This window comes from Rhinatrema bivittatum, chromosome 16 (assembly GCF_901001135.1).
Source record: "Rhinatrema bivittatum chromosome 16, aRhiBiv1.1, whole genome shotgun sequence".
Taxonomy (NCBI): Eukaryota; Metazoa; Chordata; class Amphibia; order Gymnophiona; family Rhinatrematidae; genus Rhinatrema; species Rhinatrema bivittatum.
The window spans coordinates 7,642,067-7,665,363 of record NC_042630.1 but is presented as its reverse complement, the minus strand read 5'-3'; the positions used below and the strand labels follow the sequence as shown (position 1 = coordinate 7,665,363).

At 40.3% G+C, this 23,297-nt stretch overlaps 1 protein-coding gene and 1 gene segment (V, D, J or C); both read left to right on the top strand.

The window, feature by feature from the left end:
- LOC115078499 overlaps nt 1-13,317 on the top strand; it is a 167,127-nt gene extending 153,810 nt beyond the window's left edge. Inside the window, exons 17-21 of the mRNA XM_029581424.1 lie at nt 809-1,132; nt 5,035-5,343; nt 6,744-7,067; nt 10,911-11,071; nt 12,088-13,317. Coding sequence (XP_029437284.1) covers nt 809-1,132; nt 5,035-5,343; nt 6,744-7,067; nt 10,911-11,071; nt 12,088-12,096 — 1,127 coding nt within the window. The 3' untranslated portion in view covers nt 12,097-13,317. The remainder of the gene's footprint in view (nt 1-808; nt 1,133-5,034; nt 5,344-6,743; nt 7,068-10,910; nt 11,072-12,087) is intronic.
- LOC115078816 overlaps nt 1-23,297 on the top strand; it is a 199,134-nt gene that overhangs the window by 54,577 nt on the left and 121,260 nt on the right.

The window sequence follows — 23,297 nt, the reverse complement described above, 5'->3', positions numbered from 1 at the left end:
AGAGGAGTTGTAGTGGATGCAGGAACACTCCAGTAACCATTTTAAATGGTATTTGTGCTTCTAGGACCCTCTCCTGTTACTTCACCATAGAAAAGTATGGAAATCCCACATCAAGACATTAGTAAAGGGTTGGCAGTTGTATACCTTATCCCCAGGCCACATAGTTTGTCAATGGCCCTGTCCATGGGAGATGGCCTCATGGTTCCCAACAGGCAAGGACAATACATGAATGCACTCTAACTCATAATGAAGTAATCTTCTAATGCAATTTAGGCAATATAGAATAGAATTTAGATAATTCACCATATAATATGAATAGATCCTAATGGAGTGCCATTCATGCACACTTACTTATCTTATTAATTCAGCAGTCTTGCTTTCCTGACAAGGAAACACTCTTTTCAAAACTTTATACATGTAGCTCTAGAGAGGGTCATATTGGGTGATAATTGCCATGGGAACTACTGAGGAAGGCGTTCCTTTTATTATTTCTTCTGATGGTGGGTGCAGAAAGCTGTAATTGATGGGCGTCACAGAAGAATTACATGAACTAATTTACTTTGTCTGAAAATGATCCTTGTGCATTACAGCGCGTGACAGTAAAGCTGTTCTCCATCTCATCAGAATTCTCATGGTAAATTTTAGGGGTATGATACGTACATTGCATAATACAGTTTTAGCCACACTCCATTTTCGGTTGTAAGATGAGTTTCTCCATTGCTTGCTTGCTGCTCATATGGTGGCTGAATGATTTTGAGATACCCATGTACTTGTGTTTTTCTAATTCTCTTTTTCTTAAATATTTTAGCTCAGTTGAAATCCCCAAATGTCTACCTTTACTCACTTTCATCTGAAGAGGTTTCCACAAATCCAGTGCTCTCCTTGATTTGCTTAGTCAAAGATTTTTATCCGGAAGACATTTTTGTGAGGTGGGAGAAGAACGGCACTGAGGCTGGGCTTCCTGCTTCTGAGAAGGCTGATATCAAATGCAATCACCAAAAGCAGCAGTGTTCCACCACCAGCGAACTACTCATCCCAAAGAGCAATTGGCTAATGGGGACCACCTACAACTGTGTGGTTGTTCACATCTCATCAGAAGAGATGGTGAAAAGAAGCACAAATATCTATACCGGTAAAGCAAACTTCCATCAATTCTGCACTTGTAGTGGCAGGACCTCTGCTCCTCCTGATAATTAAATAATTCTCCACTCTCAGACCCCCTGGTGATAGCTGCTTTCCTATCTCTTTAGTTTTCCACTGTAGTCTGTATCCCACCCATATAGAGAAATAAATACATTACATTCACAAATAGTTTTGAGTTCTCATTTAATTCATGCAGTAAATAGGAGGAAAAAATCATTTTTTTCTTACTAAGGGCCGTGCCCTGTATGCGTCACATGCCAAGGTCACTGATAAGTTCTCTATTTTGAAATATGGGTTGGGGGCACTGTTTCTTTTTGCATTCTCTACTTTTTCCCCTCCTCATCTCCTTGCATTCTCCTATTCTCTTCTCCCCTCTGTCAGCCCTCCTCTATCTCTGTTTTCATACCCCTCCATCCTCTAATTCACACTCTTCCTCTCCCACTCCTCTCACTCACTCCCACCTTCTACTTCCTTCATTCACCCTTTTCTTGTCTTCACTCCTCTCTTCTTTCCTCACATTCATTCCCTGTCATCCTTATCATTCTCCTCCTCTCACTCACTCACCTCTTCCCTCCTTTTCCTCACTGCCTACCTTCCCATCCCTTCCTTTTCACTCAACTCATCTCACATTGCTCTCATTCATCCCCTTCTCTTCTTTTACTCACACCAGTCCCATCTCTCCTCCCACTCTTTCCCTTCCTTTCCTTTCCCTCCCCTCTCACTCACTCCCTTCCCTCCTTTACTTTCCTTCTCACTCACCCAGTCCTCCCATCCCCTCCTTTCACCTACCTCCCCTGTCGTTCCTGCCTTCTCACTCACTCCTGTGAGGTTCATTATGGATTTAAAGGAAAAGCAATCCAGCAGCTTTATTCTTCAGGTAAGCCCTAACCCTACGGATACATGGGGCAGTTACACCAAGCATCCAACATAAGAGGAAGAGGCAGGAAATAGAGCAGAATCACTTTAGCCACAGACTCTTTCAAAAGCTAACTGCTACTTAAGGATGAAAATATTTATGTCTTTAAAATAGTTTCCGACAGACCGGGTGGTGGGGAAACTGTGAGGTCAGTATTGAAAGCTTTTGTGTGCATACCCTTTCTAGTCAAGCACATAAAACCTGCATACATTTTGGGTACACATAAAGCATTTAAGGGGTGGGCCTTAGCTTTAACTATTGAGCGTTCTCCGGCTAAAGTTACAAGCGCAAATCTCATCAGACAAATCGCAGTTGTAACTTTATTCGAGTTCAGTAGATTCAGTGGGAGATTTGTGTGCATAAGTCCTACTGAATATTGGGCATGAACTTCACATCTAACTTTTGCCTGAAAAACTTGTTGTTCCCCACATCACTGAAATTTGACCTCTGTGTCTTTAGATTGAGTAACCAGTGGACTTTCTATGTGGAAAGAAAAAAGCAAAGATTAATTACTGATTTATTGCTGATGAAGAAAAGTATTCAATTATGCCAGTCTGAGGTCGATATTCAAAAGGGTTTGTCCGGGTAACTTTTCACTTACCCAGACAAACTCCGAGATTTTAAGTTTTTGCCTCTCACACTGGCCACATTTTTCACAGGGAAGTCCATTACCCAGATAACATCTAAGCCAGTTAAAAAGAAAGCAGAGCAGGGGGCATTTTGGGGGCATGGCTGAAATATATCCGGCTCTTTGAACATTGACTTCCTAGGTCCTGATTTACAAAAGCATTTTGGTGCATATAATCACGAGGGTAAATGTTTGTACTTAAAGAGCCCAGGACTGAGGTTTTGACATAGTTTTCAAAATGGGCTTAGGCATGTAAGTCCATTTTCAAACGTGTCTTAATTTACGCATTGATTGCTTAAAAATTGCTTCCTCAGAGGGCAATTTTCAAAGGAATTTCTGCAGGTAAAAAACATTTTACCCTCATAAATTAACTGTCTAAAAATGATTCATCTTATGGAGATAATCATCAAAGGAGCTACTTGTGAAAAAGTATCACATATCATAGCATTTTCTAAAGCCCATTTACGTGCATGAAACCTTTTTTTAAAAACCTCCTAGATGTGGATAAATATATGCACAGCGTTCCATAATGAGCATACGTTTACCCACACCATAGCGGGGGTGGTCCCAGGATGGGAGAGAAATCCATGTCCATAGTTTGGGATTTTCAAAATTTTGTGTGTAGGTTTGATTGGAAAATGTATTTACAAGAAAAAGCAGCTGGGAACCTCTGCAGGTGCATTTCCCTCAGGCAATTTTCCAAAGGGAAAATACAGGCGGGACTTTGCAGCTGTGTGTGTAGCACAAAAATTGCCCCTGTAATGCATCCACTGCCAAGGTAATGCAAAGTAACACAATAATTGAATGACAAATTGAATAGTTCTACTTCTGAACTGGGAGGCATACACTACTGAGCACTACCAGTAATCCTAATGTTTTATTTAAACACACACACAAACTGTGCTTGGCAGAATGAGAAGAAATCTACGCCACGCAGTGCTTGCTCCTTTGCTCCTGTAGCATAGATTTTTATAGCACTGAGGGGGTCCTTGATCCATTATAAAACGCGAGGCCACAGACATTAACCGGTAGTATTCATACATATTTGTTTCTATGCACGCAAAAAAATATTTGCGTACCCAAGAAACGAAATAGAATGACCACATCTTTCTACTGTGCAGGTAATTTTCAAAGCTGCATCCATGGGTAAAACACTGCTTTATCCATGGAAATGGCTTGTTATAAAATTGCCCACCTGACATGTGGGTAAACTTGTGTGTGTGTTTGTCTTGTTTGTATGTAAGTTTCCCATGACTGAGTGGAGATGTTCTCAGGAGCAGGGTTGGTGATAGATTTGCACTTAGGCGCAGACTCTTGCTTTTTAAAAGCAAGAGTCTGCTTGAGATATTTGCACAGATAACTTAGCAGGTGTAAGTGCTTGTGGGTAGATTTGATGAGTTAGTGTTGAAAGTGCATGCAAGTCAGCTTTGAAGCTGGGGTAACTTATGTGCAATTTTGCCAGTTAAGTTCTGCAAGATGTTACAAAATGACCCCCATATGTATAAATAAAATGGAGCCGAACTAAGGGCTAGGGAAACACCATGCAGAAGTGAGACCATTTTTGCATGCACAGTGAATTTGGCTTTGCACCATATTTCAAGTTCTTGCATTTTCTACACCCTCTGCAAAGGAATATCTGCACACAAAAAAATTGCATAATTGACACAAATCCTTTTCTTGCTTGATTTTGAAATGGCACAAGTTCTAGCCAAAGAAAAAGTATAGATCTGATGTTAGGAAAAAATGTTGCGCAAATCCATATGTTGTGCCTGCTAAAAGATGCATACATAGCACCCATTAAATGTGGCCCCAAAAAACCGCATTAACTTTAAACCTACTGCACAAATGTCAGAATTGTCAATCAGGCACAGTCCTGCAGGCAGTCAAGAGGCATAGCTGGCAGCTCAAAATGAACAAGGCTCCTCTACTCTTGGCATCTGCCAATTAGGTAAAATGTTATAAAAATAATATTCAAGGATCTGAATTTAATCAAAACGAGTTCCAAGGACACACAGAATGGTGTGGAAGAGCTGGGATTAGAATGGGGGTATAGGGAAAAATAAGTAGCTTGTCTAAGGTCACACAGAAAGATAATGGCATAGTGGGGATTAGAAATGAGATTCACAGAGATAAAAGGAGCTGTCCAAGGTCAAAGAGAAAGGCAGTAGCAATAGATAGACATCATTGGGTCCAGGAATCTTCCTAACTCATATTCCCTGACTTCAACCTTTCCTTGGCCATGGAAATGGGCATCTTTGTTTCCTTTCAATAATTCATAGTATTTTCAGTTTCACCAATGAAACTGGAGAGATTGCAATTATCCTTGGGTAAATGTTTGTCATTGCAGCACACCAGGCACCAGTGCCAGATGCCTATCTCTTACGACCCTCCTTTGAAGAACTCTATGTGAACAACATATCGGCTTTCACCTTCCTGACCAATGCTTTGAATGCCAATGTCAAATGGATGGTAGATGGCAACGCCACAATGCAAGGAGTCACCGAGAAACAGATGAAGTATGCCAATGGCACTACTTGGTTCTACAGTAGTCTGAATGTTACCCTTACAGAATGGAAGACAATCAAAACCTTTAGCTGTCAATTGAACTATCCAATGGCTGCCTCTCCACTGCAGCTTAATATCAGCAGACAATACAGTAAGTGCCTGGAACCAGCCTCATCACAGTTAGAGAGTAAACAGTGGAGAACTGTGTCCTGAAAGATGAGTGTGTGGAGGATGAAAGTACTCTCCAGTAACCATTTTAAATGGCACATCACCAAATGTCCTTCTAGGCCCTCTCCTGTTACTTCACCATACAAAATGATAGAAATCCCACATCAAGATGTTACTAAAGGATACATGGTTGTACACCTTATCCCCAGGCTTCATGCTTCATGGCAAATGGTTTATCAATGACTGCGTGATTATGGCAAATGGCCTCATGCAATGAAAATATATGATATGCACTCATTAATGATGATATGATATGATGATATGCACTCATTAATGATGTAATCTAAAGCAGCTTTGGCAATATAGAAAGGATTTAGATGGTTGGAGATCAGGGTACATTCACTATATAATATCATTAGGTCCTAACAGTGTATCATTCATGGACACTTATTTGATATCTTATTGATTGTGCAGCTTTGCTTTCTTGGGAAGGAAAAACTCTTATGAAAACGTTATGAGGGAGATTCAAAGCCCTTTCCACTTATAAACTAGGGCTTTACATTAGGAAATGGGATCTCTGATCATTGTCTACCCCATCTTCATGTGAAAGTAATCACGTTGATTTAGTACGTATGCCAGAATGGGGGCTTTTCTAGGAGGTAGAGCCTGAGTGGGGTTAGCACTAGCATGCAGGCATACATTTTCTAGAAAAAGATTAGCAGATTCAGGTCCAGGCATGGACTTTTCCCTGCTTCAGTTTTCAAAGGGACTTTTTCCCTTGTCTGCCAGTACAAAATACTCTCAGACTTTCCACGTCACACATGGTATGAAGGTTGCCTTCCATACATGTTACAAGTGAACAAGTATTTAATGATGGTAACCACTCTGAGAGGTAAGGTGAACAACTATTCTTGTGCCTTATTAAGACCCCCAAAAGTTGAGTCACCTGATGGTTACACAGACAATATTTACCAAAGTGTTGTCCCACAATCACAACATGAGAAAAAGTCCTCAGTAAACGTACCTCTAAAGAGTGTCTTATTGGGTGATTATTGCCTTGACTACTATTGAGAATGGCATTCCTTTTTTTTTATTTCTACTGGAGAGGGGGGAGAAAGCTGTAATACATGGGATTCCACATGTATTACATGAATGAATTTAGTCTTTGTCTGAAAATGATCCAGCATGTGACAGTAAAGCTGTTCTCCATCTCACCAGAATTCAAATTTTATTATTCACAAGAGAAACGTTTGGTCAATATTTCCTTTTTTTGTTATAAGATATTTTCTCCATTGCTTGCTTGAGCTTCATATGATGTCTCCAAATGATTTTGACACCCATGTAACTGTATTTTTCTAATTCTTTCCTTTCTAAATTCTTTAGCTCAGTTGAAATCCCCAAATGTCTACCTTTACTCACTTTCATCTGAAGAGGTTTCCACAAATCCAGTGCTCTCCTTGATTTGCTTAGTCAAAGATTTTTATCCGGAAGACATTTTTGTGAGGTGGGAGAAGAACGGCACTGAGGCTGGTCTTCGTGCTTCTGAGAAGGCTGATATCAAATGCAATCACCAAAAGCAGCAGTGTTCCACCACCAGCGAACTACACATCCCAAAGAGCGATTGGCTAATGGGGACCACCTACAACTGTGTGGTTGCTCACATCTCATCAGAAGAGATGGTGAAAAGAAGCACAAATATCTATACTGGTAAAGCAAACTTCCATCAATTCTGCACTTGTAGTGGCAGGACCTCTGCTCCTCCTGATAATTAAATAATTCTCCACTCTCAGACCCCCTGGTGATAGCTGCATTACTGTCTTCTTCTTTTATTGCTGTAGTCTGTATCCCAACCATATAGACAAATAAATGCATTACTTACTTTTTTATGTATTTACTGCATTCATTAAATGATAATCCAAAACTACTCATGAAGACTTTTTTTTTATTTTACTGAATAGGGGCTGTGCCCCTCCTTGCCTCACTTGCCAACCTGGCTGGTGGGTTCTCCACTGAGGAATGTGAGGGGGTGCATCTTTCCCTGGCACTCTCCACTTTCTCCTTCTTCCTACTTTCCAAGCTCTACCCTTTTTGCAATCTCCACTTTCTCCCCTTTTTCTTCTCCTCCTCTTCTACCTCATAACCCACCTATCACTCACCCCTCCCATGTTTCCCTCCCCTCTCAATCACCCTACTCCTCGCCTATTCACTCCTCCCTTCCTTTCACTCCCTCCCTTCCATTTCCCTCTCTTCTACTCCCTCTGAACTCATCCCCTCCCTTTCCTCTCACCATTGTCCCGTGGCCAGGCCGGTCACTCACCGCCCACCCGGGGTGCGCGCCCCCGCACGTAGGCGACTCCGCGCCCACGCCGCTCACGCACCGCGGCCGTAGCGTGCTCGAACCCCGTCATCCCCCGCCCTGTCCTTTCCCTTATTAATCCTCTCTCCCTCCTCTCATTCACCCACTACCCTCCTTTTCCATTCCAATTAATTCCCTCTTTCTTCTGTCTTCAATCCACTTACCTCTCACTCCTTTCCATGTCTTTCCTCCCCTCTCACACATCTTCCTCTCATCTTCCCTCTTACCTACCTCTCCCACTCATCTCATTTATCCCCTCCCCTGGTTTTCCTTCCCTCTCATTCAATCCCTCCCAAGTCAGGTCTCATCTTCCTGCCACTGTTAGGGCCTTTGAAACCCACCAGCCTTCCTCCTGCTGCCATCACACCTTTTTCTTCTTCAGCTATTGGGGTTTCAGGAACCCTACCAGCCTTTCCGCTGCTGCCATCAATGTGGTGCTGAGTCCACAGTCCCTCAGTCTGCTGTATAAGGTTTCCTGGCCCATCCCCCATCTCTGGGTGAACATCACTATGTGTACATGTGCGGATGTGTTGTGATGCTCATCTACAGACTTTCAATTTTATAATATAGAGAGATATTTGCACCAATTTCAATAACATTTGTTTGGCTTGGCATAGATGAAAATTGAATTTTAAAGAATTATAGGTTATCAGTCCCTTATCTTCACTGTAGAAGCATTTGTAATCCATCTTCATTTCCAAAATGGCAGTCAATCAATCCACTAGGCCTCACTGGATAAATAAAATTAAAGTTCTATTAGATTCCACCATTTAATCTCTTTATTATAAATGGTGGGGCTCTCCCTTTCTATGCTTTTGATGTCCAAGCCAGTGATGTGGCTCCAGATGGAGAACTTTTCAATGAACAAGAGATCCACTCTTGAGTTGTCAGGCAAGGCCTCTATTTTGTAAAAGTTGAAGACGTACAAGAAAGAATTCAAAGGGTAGTGCCTGCACACTGATTTGCATGTGATGAAAAAATGTGAGTGGGTGGGGAAGGGCGAATGACACATTTCATATTATTTGACTATGTGGATAACTCAGTAATTTTGAAGAGAAGAGGTTCACAGGCTTCTCCATAGTTTTAAGCCCAAGAATTGTAATACAAAATGTCCAGATTTAAGTTTTCCTCTAAATCTTATGGTTTTCCTGGGCTGTTTCTAAATCATAGGCAAATGGATGAATTGACCTGTTAGCCCCTTGACTTTGAGGAAAAATAGACCATCAAAAGGAAAAGAATTTCTTATCAGGCAAATACAATGAGAACAACCGGAATCATGTATGGTTTTAGTATTATAAACATCACATACACAAGTGATTTACCAAGTAAAAAAAAAAAACAAAGGACACCCCAAGATCAATGTTCTCTCTAATTGTTGAAAGGCTACATGCACAAAAATGTTCTTTTGTACAATTTGTGCACTGCAAGCCAGTATAGTGCAAATAATATCTGGATTTCTTGGGCGCGGGGTTCACGACCTGTGTGCACATGCACACGCACACTGCTTAGAAGGAGCAGTGCCCAAGATATTTAGAGCATTTTCATGAATAGGTTAATACATAGCCAATAATAAACTAATATATAACTCAACAGTAACAAAACAGTTACCCTTTAAATTCTAATTCATTCCTGGCAAATTGTTTTAACAAAAAATCCATTCTCTCCCAGCACGTGTGCCTATAAAACAGGATTACTGTTGACAGATAAGTGTGTATGATGCAGACTTAGAGGGAAGGATTATAGTTACCTGTAGGGTTTACCTAAAGGCCGCATTAGATTCAGGCTCTCTGCTTCAATTAATGTAATTTATTTTCTTCTATCCTTTTCTTTCCTTCCACTCTTTCATTATTTTATCTTTCATCTCACTGTTTCACATGAACTGGAGAAAGCCACCACAGATGGATTCGTAGACAAAGCCATCCCAGGAACTGTCCCCACCTTAAATTTTTAACAAAAAGGGAAAATGTTTGAATGTAACGCCATATGAAAACAAAGTCTGAAGTCAGATAAAAGTGTTTGAGAAACAAACAAACAAAACAATGTTTACAAGTGTTGCTGATACTAAAACGTATGGCAAATAATTAAAATAATCAAAACCTTCAATAAAGATGCTAACGTTCCTTCAGTGACAATACCTGAGTAAGTACCTTAGGCCTGGATTTTCTAAAATCACAGGCCTTAGTGAATGCGCGGTACCGGGGGTGAAGCAGGGGGTGGGCCCGTATCGCTGCTGGCTTTCGCAAACCAATAATGTCACCATGAAAGGTGGTACTATTAGGCGCGTTACTGGCAGTGATAAGCGATGTCTTCACCACATCCGCCCCTTCCAGTGCCGACTCCACCCTGACTCCACCCAGATCTAGTTATCGCATGCGAAAAGGGACTTTTTGCGTGCGAAAAGTCTCTTTTCGCATGCAAAAGCTATAGAAAATGACCCCCTTAGTGGTCTTACATCATCAGAAATCAATTGGCCTACAAAGAAGTATCATCACTACTCAACTACTTTCTTGGTTTTCATTTTAAAAAATTCTGTATTCACTGCAGATTTAATTATTTTTTATTTTGATTTAACATGTATGCATTCATAAGTTATTGTCAAAGTTGGGGATCATAGTTAACCTTTTAAAACAATTAATTCTAAAGTAATTTAAGCATCAACAAAATCTGTTTTCAGTTTTGGTCAATATACAGATTTTTGTCCCTTGGGAGGCACTTTGTGATGTGAAATTTATCCTTTGGCTGCTAAGTTCAGATATATCTGAACAATTTTAGACTACATTCACATTAATTATACAACTAAATATAATCTGAAATTGTCCAGATATATCTGAATTTAGCAGATTAAGTATGAACTATGGAAGAAGCCAGTTCGAACAACAAAATATCTGTTTCAACAAGGAGGAGGGTGATAAAAACACTTTAAAGAACAACATTCATACAGTATATTCATTGTATCATGGAGTGGAATACCTATGTAACTAGATCAAAATAATGTAAGGACATAGCTATACCATTTACCATACAAGGGGCTGATAATTATTAAATCAGCACTGGAATAAGTAAACCAGCAATGACTGATGACACTTTCTGACTTCAACACTGTGTTTGATATTATTATATCTTTGAATTATAACCAAATGTAAACCTTCATGCCTGTGCTCTATTCATGAGACCTCATGTTGTTCTGATTCTAGAAAAACCAGCCATAGCAGATATCTCATGTGACTATCATGATGAGGCAAGTGATGACCTGAGTGAAACGGATGAAGATGGAAGTGTGTGGATGACAGCCTCCACCTTCATAGCTTTGTTCCTTTTGACCCTCCTGTACAGCAGCTTTGTCACTTTTGTCAAGGTAATCAAAGTTTGCATCAATAACTTAACAGCACAGAACTTCACAACAAGGAGTGAACAAGGCACTGACTGAAATCCTAGATCACCAAAGATTTTGACATAGGCTCAGTTAGGACAAATGCAATTATTAACATCAGAATCACACTGCTTCCTAGTGCAACATACTGTGCCTGGCATGTTTATTCCTTTGAATATGTAAAACATACACATTTTAGGTGATTTTTTATTTTTTTTTTTGCTGAACTAACTCAATTCGTCTGTGGCTAAGCTCCATTCATCAGGGCAGTGAAGAGGCAGAACAGTTACACTGGGTTTAAATAGTAAATGCCTGGCTGACTGTACTATTTAAACCCCATTTAATTTCCCTGGCTCCTTACTGACTGATGAAGGAAGCACAGCTCTTGAAAGCTAGTCACAGACATATCAAGATAGACAATGCCTTTTTATTGGACTAACACATGTTTGTTTGCTCTTATTTCTACCATATCCTAGTCAGATTGCATTTTCTCAGATTATGATAATCTAGGATTAAATGAGTGCCGCAGAACAGTGGTACACAAAGTTTTCTTTGAAATAGGTTTCCATCTTTCCTCACATTTGTTTTAAGGGGAAGAAGAAAGAGGGGGAAAGGGAAGAAAAAAAAGAGAATGGATAGAGGACAACCATTACCTTAAAAATGCCTATTGTCTTCTCTTGAAATTCTCTTTCAGATAAACCATTTTTACTAATATTTTCTGATACATTCCAAGTCAATTTCTACAGCTTTAAACACAAATAAATTAATTTCACTGTCCAGAACTCGATGGCTTCATGCATATGAAATTATAATTCATAACATCAATAGCAGTAAATAAAATACCTTTTCATCCTGTTCCAAATAAGAAAATAATTGCAGAATGGCTTTACTTCTAATGAAAGAAATACAATTGATTTATCATTTCTTTGTTAGTCAAACAGAAGTTGAGAGCTTAGGCTCACATTCGAATTCTGTAATCTACTCTTACTGTATTTTTATAGGTAAAGTAATAATCTCCCAATCAAGAAAACTAAAGCTATGGAACAGCAAGGATTTAAGGATTTTTGTGTCTTTCGAATCTTTCCTACTGCTTTACGGTGCTTCAGGACAACAGAGAAAAGCAGAAGAGAACTCTCCAAGGTGCTGATTGCATTCAAACGTTCAGGACATCCACTTTGAGATAAATCAGGATGATGCTCTTGCAGCTCAACAGGACTCTTTCGGTAGGATTTTACAATGGTGAAATCTGTTCTCCCCTTGTTTCCAAATCCATAAACGATAAGCTAGACTTTGGATTACTGATGTTACATGGTTACATAGTTGATTAGGCTGAAAGATGCCTGAAGTCATCAAAATCAACCATCTTTTAAACTAAGGTGTATTGTGAAAGATCTCAAGTGGTTGGTGACAAAGAACCATCCAAGCTACATCTTAGAAAACATCATCAGACCAATTCAGTGCTACCTATTTTCATGTATGCATTAAATACATAGCATTAATCAAATCACATATTAGACATGTGAAGTAAGAAAGTCATAACTGATGGATGATAAGGTAAACATAACTGAATTAATCACCCTTCAGATGTGATGTTTGTTTGTATATTTGCATAGTAATGTAGTGGATGACAGCAAAAAAACAGAATCATTAACCCATTTGGTTATTCCTGTCCATTCTACAAGGATCTATCCCCAGCTGCCAACCATACAACATGATTGCTTGTAAAATATCTCACCTTATCTAGAATACATGTTGTCTTCTTCCTCATTTGTACTCTACCATTGCAGGCAAATGAGCAAACAAGATTCCTGCTTAGCTTACTCCAATATCCCATCCCTTCCCATATCTATCAACAAAGCTATGCAATAATCTAAGTAGCTTACCAGTACCAGTGTGATCATTGCCCAAGCATTTGCTCACCTAGATCTCCTGTATAGTCTACCAGTCAGACCTAGCTACATGGGTACATGTATTTCCTAACATTTCAAGCTACCTATTTTGCCTTTCATTCTGGAAGCCACACCATTTGTTGTATTTTCCATGTATTGTGTTTAAACATAATGTTATATACATAAGAGTATGCACACAGAAAATGGGACAGATTTTGAATCACTATTAAAGATCTAAAAGTCCCATTGGAATAACAGATTGAATGCATTCGAAGAGCACCTACAGAGTGTGTAGTAACTTAATGAAAATCAGATCAGCATGTGCAAAGTAAGATCATATCACCAAACTCATCTTTTCTTTGGGGGGGGGGGGGAGGGAAAACTGTGAAAAGGATTTACATGCATAAACATGGCTAAATTACTCAGGGGATTGTGTACATCAAATTATGTGCAAAAACCACTTCATGTGTATTTGTATGCTTACTATAAAGAGACATTTCAGAGGGGGACAGACCGTTTTTGATAAAATTCCTTTTTTAAAAAACGGTATACAAATACTTTTTAAATAAATAAATAAATGTGCTTACTTTTGATATTCAAAGCATGTATGCCCATAAACATGCACAAGCTTTGTCATACATCTCTGCACCAGTTACACACACACATGGGAATTTTCAAAGCAAATTTATCATAAATCTGCTTTGAAAATTCTAATAAATTCTGGGGGTAAAAAGTACCTGTGGGCTTTAACCTATGCAAGCTGTTTGAAAATTACCCATTTGGGGGGGGTAATTTTGAAACTCAGTTTTATGCACATAAATGGCTATTCTAAAATTGATCCAGGCTCAGTATGGATAAATGCACATAACTCATTTCATGGGTACTTTTATGTGCACTGAGGAGAGAAGAGAGTTACTTTGGGACAGAGTCCACATTTATTCACCTGCATTTTTATTTTACAAAGGAAGGAGGTCATTTTCAAAAGGATTTACATGTGTAAACTGACTATGTGGGTAAATGAGTTTTTGAAAATTGCTACTTTTATACGCCTATCTCTTCTGAACATTCACCCCATAGGGCTGAATTGTCAAAAAGTATTGCATGCATAAATGCATTTTATGCACATAAATGGGCTTTTGAACATTGCTAATATATATGCTGCATTTAAGCATATCAATCCAATGGAAAACTCACTGCCCTGGGTGTATGCATACACACGTAAGTCACACAAGGCTAGTTCTTAAGGTAGGAAAACTAGGTGGTCACCTAAGGTTCCAAAATTTTGGGGCATGGCAAAATCCCCAGAACCTTCTAGGTGTTACACCACAAGGCATGATACTACAAGAGTGAAAGGAATGGATACAGGGTAGATGTGGGGGCTGGAGACAGAGGAAACTGGGTGTGTGGGGGGAGTTGTGAGGAGATAGTGCTGAGTTGGTGGAGAGAAAGAGAGAGAGAAATGATTCTGGGCAGGCAAGGGTTGGAGAAGATTTTGGGCACTGCAAAAAGAAATCAAAGAGAATAGAGGATGCTGGTGTGCTGAGCAGGGAATGAGGGGGATAAAGAGGATTGAAGAGACGAGAAATGCTAGACAGGGGTATAGAGAGAAAGGATGCTGGGCACTGTAAGCAGAGGGGGATGCAGGACTTGGTAGAGGGTGAGATGAGTGAAAAGTGGATGCTGAGTGGGGTGAGAGAGGGGGCTGTTGTGCCAGAGCTGCCACTGTGTAAAGGTGAGGGCACAAGATTAAAGGTTAACCTCAGTCACCTTGCACCAGCCCTAAAGAGGAGGTGTAAGTTTACACATGTGTGTGCATGTTTGGCCAATTACCCAAGCATTTTGAAAGAAATTTACACATGTAAGTCAGTTTTGAAAATGAAGTCTGGACGTACAGTGTACATGCAGACGTTACTGCTATGCAAGCTATTTGGAAAACTATGCTCCCCATGTCTAACTTTAGATACCTGTGGATAAGCTATTTAACTGTTGGTATTATGTCCAAATTTTTAAATAATCAGAGCTTTCTTTCTGGAAAGTAGGTGCTGGTACTCATATGCAGGATGTATTTTTTTTTTTGTTTGGGGTTTTTTTTGGGGGGTTTTTTAATGGACAACAGGGCAAATCAAGCCAGTGAAGGAAGTGGTGCAGGTACTCATTATCAACACCTACCACTGAAAAAAAAAAGCCTTGAAAATAATTATGCTGGGGTTTGTTTTTCAATCTCTCAATTCCTGTTTCCTCAAACCATTTTAAGACTAGTTATATAGTGTGAAACATAGATCATATATTCTAAATATATAACCTACATTATTGACTTTACATTATATGTCTTTTTGTCATGTTGAAATAAAATGCCTTTTATAAGAAACAGTCTGTCCTTATTGGTGGAGGGCTGAGTGGGTTTGAAAAGACAGAAGTAATGGAATGGCTCTGGTTAACTGGGTCTATTTGCAATGCTGGCAAAGCTGAAGGCTTGAGCAGCTCTTCAAGGTTAAACTTGCTCACTTACTAATACATTTTAAAAGGAGCGCACCTAGATATGCTCAGTTTTATATTATGCATGCAAGTACATGCGTATGATTTAAAATATCCCTGCTGTGTGTAGCCTTTACACATGTACTCGCACAAGAGGGAAGGGAGGGAGCGAGAATATGAGAGAGAAAGAGAGATTGACTGACACTCTCTATATATCTCCCACTGTAAGAGGGGCACTTTCAATTCTGGGTTGGTTTGGGGGGGGAGCAGAGTTACAAAGGTCAACAGACCCTTGCACCCTAGACAGACCAATGTAACACCCCCCCCCCCCCCAAAACCCACCCAGAGTTGAAAGTGCCCCTCTTACAGTGGGAGATATATAGAGAGTGTCAGATTGTCTCGCTAAAAGAATCTCTCTCTCTCTCTCCCCTCCCCCCAGTGTTCAGGCAAAAACTCTCCATCAGAATTCAGATTTATGCATGAAAGTCTTGGTCCCACCCCTTTTCTGCTTCCTTATTCTTGTTGCTTCTTAAAAATCACGCGGGGCCTGCACATGGAGCTGTTTTTGCGTGAGCAATGCTTTTAAAATCTACCTCTTCTATTTCACTATGAGCACTTCTGAACCTGACGAAGTACATAAACTGCTCACCTAGCAAAACCCCAGGTGTGATTACAGCCATTCACTAGAGCATTTGTTCAGATCCTGTTTGAAAAGATGAAGAGCACCTAGCATTGCTTTCTCATACTGAAAAGACAGTACAATAGGAAGTCCTTATTTTTCACAAAGAGTGATGAGCACTGGAGGAAACAGTGGGAGTAAACACAGCCAACGTATTCCCATCCTGCTTGAGCCAAGGTCTTGCCAAATAGATTCCAAGAGATGCCCAACAATAGTTAAAATCAATGTGGGTGCCATTGACATTACAGTACAGTCTTTATTTGAAACCAGATTTAAGGTGGATAGAGCATGATCTCTTACCCCTATTTCTTCCATAGTAACGTCACATAGGAATCATTGGTAGACAAAGACATTTTGGATCACTAAGCCTTCTTGATTGCTCCTACATGTTGACTTACAGCAGACCTTACCTATCTCAATCAACCTCCTCCCTTGGTACCAACCAGGTTTTATATCTGTCCCAAGCATTCTTGAATTTTGTTACTGCATTGTTGACACACAGATAGAGAGTTTCACAAGGGTCATAGGATATAAAATCCCAGGTCCAGAGGTAGATGCTGACTTGGATATAGTGGCAGTCATAGACGTGCATGACTGGGATATAATCTGTTCAGAAAGGACAGGATAGGAAAAAAGGGAGGATGAGTCATGCTACATATATAAAACAATTATATTAAAGCAACAGAACTGCAGGGCTTATAAGTTAAGAAGATGGCACTGTGACAATCTGGAAAGAAGGAATGGAACATCCATGTCTATCGGTGTGAAATATAGACTTCCTTCATAGGCAGAATAAATGGATAAGAAACATAAGCAATTGCCATACTGGGTCAGACCAAGGGTCTATCAAGCCCAGCATCCTGTCTCCAACAGTGGTCAATCCAGGCTACAAGTACCTGGCAAGTACCCAAACATCAAGAAGATCCCATGCTACTGATGCCAGTAATTGCAGTGGCTATTCCCTAAGTCAACGTGATTAATAGCAGTTAATGGACTTCTCCTCCAAGAACTTATCCAATCCTTTTTTAAACACAGCTATACTAACTGCACTAACCACATCTTCTGGCAACAAATTCCAGAGCTTTATTGTGCATTGAGTGAAAAATAATTTTCTCCAATTAGTCTTAAATGTGCTACTTGCTAACTTCATGGAGTGCCCCCTAGTCCTTCTATTATCCGAGAGAGTAAGTAACCATTCACATTCACATTTTTTGTAGCTGTGTTTAAAATAGGATTGGTTAAGTTCTTGGAGGAGAAGTCCATTACCTGCTATTAATTAAGTTGACCTAGAAAATAGCCACTGCTATTACTAGCAACAGTAGCATGGAATAGACAGTGTTTGAGTACTTGCCAGTTTCTTATGGCCTGGATTGGCCGATGTTGGAAACAGGATGCTGGGCTTGATGGACCCTTGGTCTGACCCAATATGGCATGTTCTTTTGTACGCATTCTAGACCTCTCATGATTTTAAACACCTCTATTATAACCCCCCTCAGCCATGTCTTCTCCAAGCTGAACAGCCCTAACCTCTTTAGTCTTTCCTCGTATGGAAGCTGTTCCATCCCCTTTATCATTTTGGTTGCCCTTCTCTGTTCCTTCTCCATCACAACTATATCTTTTTTGAGATGCGGTGACCAGAATTGTACACAGTATTCAAGGTGCAGTCTCACCATGGAGCGATACAGAGGCATTATGACATTTTCCGTTTTATTCACCATTCCCTTTCTAATAATTCCTATCATTCTGTTTGCTTTTTTGACTGCCACAGCAAACTGAGCTGACAAGTTCAATGTATTATCCACTATGACGCCTAGATCTCTTTCCTGCGAGATAACTCCTAATATGAAACCTAACATCGTCTAACTACAGCATGGGTTATTTTTCCCTATATGCAACACCTTGCACTTATCCACATTAAATTTCATCTGCCATTTGGATGCATAATCTTCCAGTCTTGCAAGGTCCACCTGAAATCTATCACAAATTGCTTGTGATTTAACTACTCTGAATAATTTTGTTTCATCTGCAAATTTGATAACCTCACTAATCATATTCCTTTCCAGATCATTTATATATATATATTGAAAAGCACCGGTCCAAGTACAGATCCCTGAGGCACTCCACTGCCCACTCCACTGCCCACTCCCCTCCACTGAGAAAATTGACCATTTAATCCTACTCTCTTGTTTCCTGTCTTTTAACCAGTTTGTAATCCACGAAAGTACATCGCCTCCTATCCCATGATGTTTCACTTTTCTTAGAAGCCTCTATGAGGGACTTTGTCATGCACAAAATTGTCAAGAAAGAGGAGGTGTATTGCTAGGTGATTTCAGTCTGCTGGATACTGATTGGGATATCCTAGCTGCAGTATCATCTAGAAGCAAGGAGATCCTGTCTGCAAAAAGCTGTTCTAGCACTGATAACGGAACTGACTTGAGGGAGGATAATACTAGTCCTGGTGCTTAAAAATGGGAAAAGTGTTTCTGATATCATAGAGGGGAATCACCTGAGATCCAGTGATCACTGGACAGTGTGGTTCAGTATTAGAGCACAGGTAGTGGTGGCTCATTCAAAGTCAAGAGTCCTAGTTTTCAGAATTACTAACATTTTAAAGACGTAGGATACCTCAAGGAGTCATTAACTGAATGCAATAAGCTGGGGGAAGTAGAAGAGCAGTGGGAAAAATTAAGAGGGGTTATTGTAAGGGCAACTAAACTTTTGTTAGAGAGTATATAAAGGTGAGAGGGAAAATGGAGGACTATAGTTTTCTAAAGAAGTGACTGAAAACATAAGAGGGAAAAAGTTAGCAGTCATAAACTTCAAGAGAGTGCAGAAAAAGGACAGGCAACAATATCCGGAGAGGAAATAACCAGCAGAGTGAAAGCGCAAATGGAAGAACAAAATAGTTAATACAGTAAAGCAAGAGGAAGAGACAATGAAATCGTCATTTCTCCCCACCCTTCTCAAAAGAAAGTTTTGAAATGCAAAGGGTCTGAAAGTTCCAATGTATTCTTCTGATAGGTCATCAAACATTCTGCTGCTAAGGTCTTCTGTTCTTGCTCTGATGGGCTCAGTAAAAACAGTTTGACAGGAAATGGCCGGGGCCCACAAGCAGGAAATCAACACAAGCCATCTGCTCCTCTTGTTGCTATATTGGTAATGGCAGATGGGTGAAGGAGGCAGCCTGTGACGGCCGTCACGGACTCAACGCTTCTGCCAAAATTCTGTCAGCCCTCCATTTGGTGGACTTTGAAGCAATACTGCCACCTATGATAAAATCTTCACAGACGCAATGAGAAACAAAGGAGGCAGACCATTTAGGCTTCATGGATTTTGTTTCTAAGATGGTTACCAGAAAAGGTCAAATTAAGGCAACTGCCTTGATCTTGAAGACAGGAGTCCCTATCATCTATCTTGAATCTCAGTCTGATCCTCTGACACGTAGACCCCTCCATTTCTCTCTGCACAGGGCACGTCATCTCCTGCTGGGCCTGTGGTCAGTACAAGCCCACAGAGAATTATTTATCTCGACCCATGACCTAAAATTATCCAAACCAGTGAAAGTGCAAGACTGGATGACTAGGGATGGATACATTTGATTTGGATTTACTTTGTCTTCAAATGAAAAAAAAAAAAGAGCAAAATTTCTCCTATTGGAAAAGTCTTACACAGGAGAAGTAATGGGGTCATAATATGGCCAGGAAGTCATTTCCAGTCCATTACTGCATTTGATAAACTTGGAATTTCCATTTAAAAAGGCAGTAAAACCAAATCACCTTTGCCCTATCCTTAATGTTTAATTTATTCAAGAATGGTTTTCTTTCAAAGGGCACTAGTAACTGGTAAAGTGATCAGGCTGTGCAGATAAAGCTCAGAACAGGTCACCAATCATTGTGTGACCTTGAATTCCTGTAGCTCACTCGGCTTAGGGCCTGATTTACTACGGGTTTTTCTCCCATTTTGTGTCTATGGGGGGAAATGCTTGGTACATGAGATCCTTAAGTTGTTATCTTGTGGGAAAAACGACCTTGAAACCCTCTGATTTGTTTTCCAGCAGTGCTACCGAGGTAATACTGAACACCTCATGGGCAATGACTGAATGAGCACTGGAGTGCCTCAAAATACTGTTTTCAGAGCAGGTCTGAGCCCCACCTTATCAGGACAATTGCCATGCCCCCACCGCTAACACCATTGACAATGCAACACCATTCACCATCAATAAACTCTAGCCCTTGTTTAAACTTCAGGCTGTCGCCACGTGAGGTCTTCCTTAGCTTGTTTTTCAGCAGAAGAGGTTTCCTGTCAGCACAGGGTCATGTTTTCTGCATTTGTGGCTAAAGAAGACTGGAAATAACCCCCTGACCACATCCTTTCAGCTGGCAAATTTGCACGGTCACTCATGACTTCACCCCGTAGGGAAACCTGCCTTGGAGAACTATCAGAGCAGAAACGAGAAGCTGGGTAGGATTGGTTGTCTGTCACTTACACCATTGAAAGCCCTTTCACTTTATCTGAGCCACAGAGGAGCAGGCAACCATGCCAATGTGGTCTTTAAACCAATGATGTATGAGAAGCTGAGCAAGGTCACAACCGGCCAAGTACTTGACTGACAGGGAATTTTCTAATCTTAATTTACTGCAATTTCAAAACGGTCTGCTTTTCCCTCTGAGATGTTGCTGAAACAATGCCTCAGACTGGTGTTAAGGAAGCTCTCCTACCTAAGCTGGTGCTGACCCGATGTCCCAGCGTGGTGTTCTGGAGCCGATTTCCCCTCTACTCTAGAGTGCTGAGGAGTTAGCCACTCCCATTCATTAAATTCTTTCAGCATCTGGGGTTTCCCTAGAATACGCATCTCCCTCCCCTCCCCATACCCTTCAAACAGGGCACCAGACGTCTCCAGAAGAAAGTCATCTGCCTCCATGTGAACGCTACCTCCTGTAATCTGAGCATCTCCAGGTTCTAGTACCATGGCACACAGGTATCTGAACATGCACAGGACTCAGGTCCATGACTCCAGAAAATGAGGTCCACTCTGGTAAAGGCATTTTAGTTTGGTGAATTACTTCAGGAATTAAGAACTCCATTCTCCATCCAATCAAATGTCCCCGCCTTGACCAGAATGACCTCACCACAATTGAATTCTGTCACCTGAACAAGCCATTAGAGAAAACTTTTTCTGGCTCCTCACTGATGCTCCAGGGAATAGAATAAGTAACAGAGGAAGCAATCTTGTAAGACATTGTGTGTGGAGGGCTGTGTTCACATCTTATTTTCAGTGTGATTGATTCCACCACATGCAAATCGAGCAGTTTCTCCTGACCCTACAGCTGGAATCACTGAACCTAGAAGGGGATGGCAGGGCTCCCAAGCATGACCTGAAGGTGACCCAAGGAACATGTGACCGACTCAACTTTCCTTTACCTTCATTGCAGTCCTAAGCTTCCTTCATCAGAGCTTTACCTCCTTCAGTCCTGCCTCAGGAGACACAATGCTAGAAGGCAGCACCTCATTCATACCTTCTCTCTCAGGTTCATCGGTGGAATTCCAGTGGAGACAACGCATGTGGCAAAACATGGCTGAAGGAGTTTGATCAAAGATCAGGTATTTATTATTTAATGAGAAATTGTCTTGACTTACTAATATATATCACATCCTTTTTTATAATGTAGACAATTGAGGAATTTTCATTACATAAGAAGATTGAGCTAACATGATCTAAATAAGAGAAATGTGATAGGGATCACAGCTTGGCCCAATGTGTAGAGCATAGATCTGTGAAGCTTAGAAACCAAACTTGGAAATCCCACTACTGCCACCAATTTGCACTGTGTGAACATGAGAAAATCAATGAATCTTCCTATCTTAAACTCTAAGATGCAAGTTCTTTTGGGCATTTAGATTTTATCAGATCATATTTTCTTATGTCTCCATCATATGTCAGTCTAAGGAGTGATTTATTAAAGTTTTTTTTCCCATTTTATGTCTATTTAGAAAATGCTTAGTAAATAGGCTCCTATGTTTTGCTTTTAAAGAAAAACACTAGTTTTATCATTTCAGGACAAATGCAAAAATCATGGTTGAAGAGGACTGAAATGTTACTTGCATAACCCAGTATTCAAGCACTGCCTAAAGACATGTCCATCTTAAAAGTACAGCCTCTTTCTCCCTTGCTAATTGATAACTGTGGGGCTGTACACCACTATTTTTCAATGATAAATCTTTAATATCTCATTTTTCCCATTTGCTGATTGTGCTGAAATTTCAGGGTCTCAAAACAGAGCGAAACAAAAACCAGTGGAGCTAAACTAAATACAAAGTATATTTCTCTCTCATATAGCTGCCTAATTTCACAGTATGTACCTCTAAGATCTAAAACAATAATATTGAACAATCTTTCGTTTGGCTTTTAATTCACCTTGAAAAATATAAGCGTGGGCTATAACGCCAGCTGCAGGTGCCCAGAAAGTAGTCCATGAACTAAACTATAAATACCTCCAGCTAAACATGAAAGAGAATTTGATTTAGAAAAAAAGGAAACCTGACAAATACAAAATTACTTTCGATAACCAGTTCATTTTATTTCTCCACTCAAGCAAATACTCCATTCTCTCAGGCAACAAGAAAGCTATGTGGATGCCTTTACAATTTAAAATTATCTTCTTGATTTAAATACACTACATTAATTTTGAAGATGAGCAAAAATAAAATCTTGGTTACTAATAATGACATAAGAAATACCTTTATCAAATCATGCCTAACAATTTCTTCATAATAATTTTCAAACTATACTGTCTTCTTCCATTCTGTTTCCTAGGATCTCAATCAAGCAAAAGCAAATGTTTAAGCTATTTTTCCCATGCCCTGAGACTCCAAGAAAACCAATATTCTGCAGATGCTGGAAAAGCAGGGGACATTTTAGGTCAGGATTGAGGTAAATTAGCAGAGCCGTAGGGGAAGGCTGCACACTGCTGGAAAAGCAGGATTCAGGTACACTACAAGTTCTGCAAGGAAGGGAACCTCAGGATTGGAATAGCAAGGGGAACTGCAGGGCAGGAGTGAGATACATTGGCAAAGTGGAGAAGGTGATGCGCCAGGGCAGGATTGGGGTGCACCTGGCAGAACTGATGGAGATCACAGTACTGGAATAGCAGGGGGTGCTGCAGGGCAG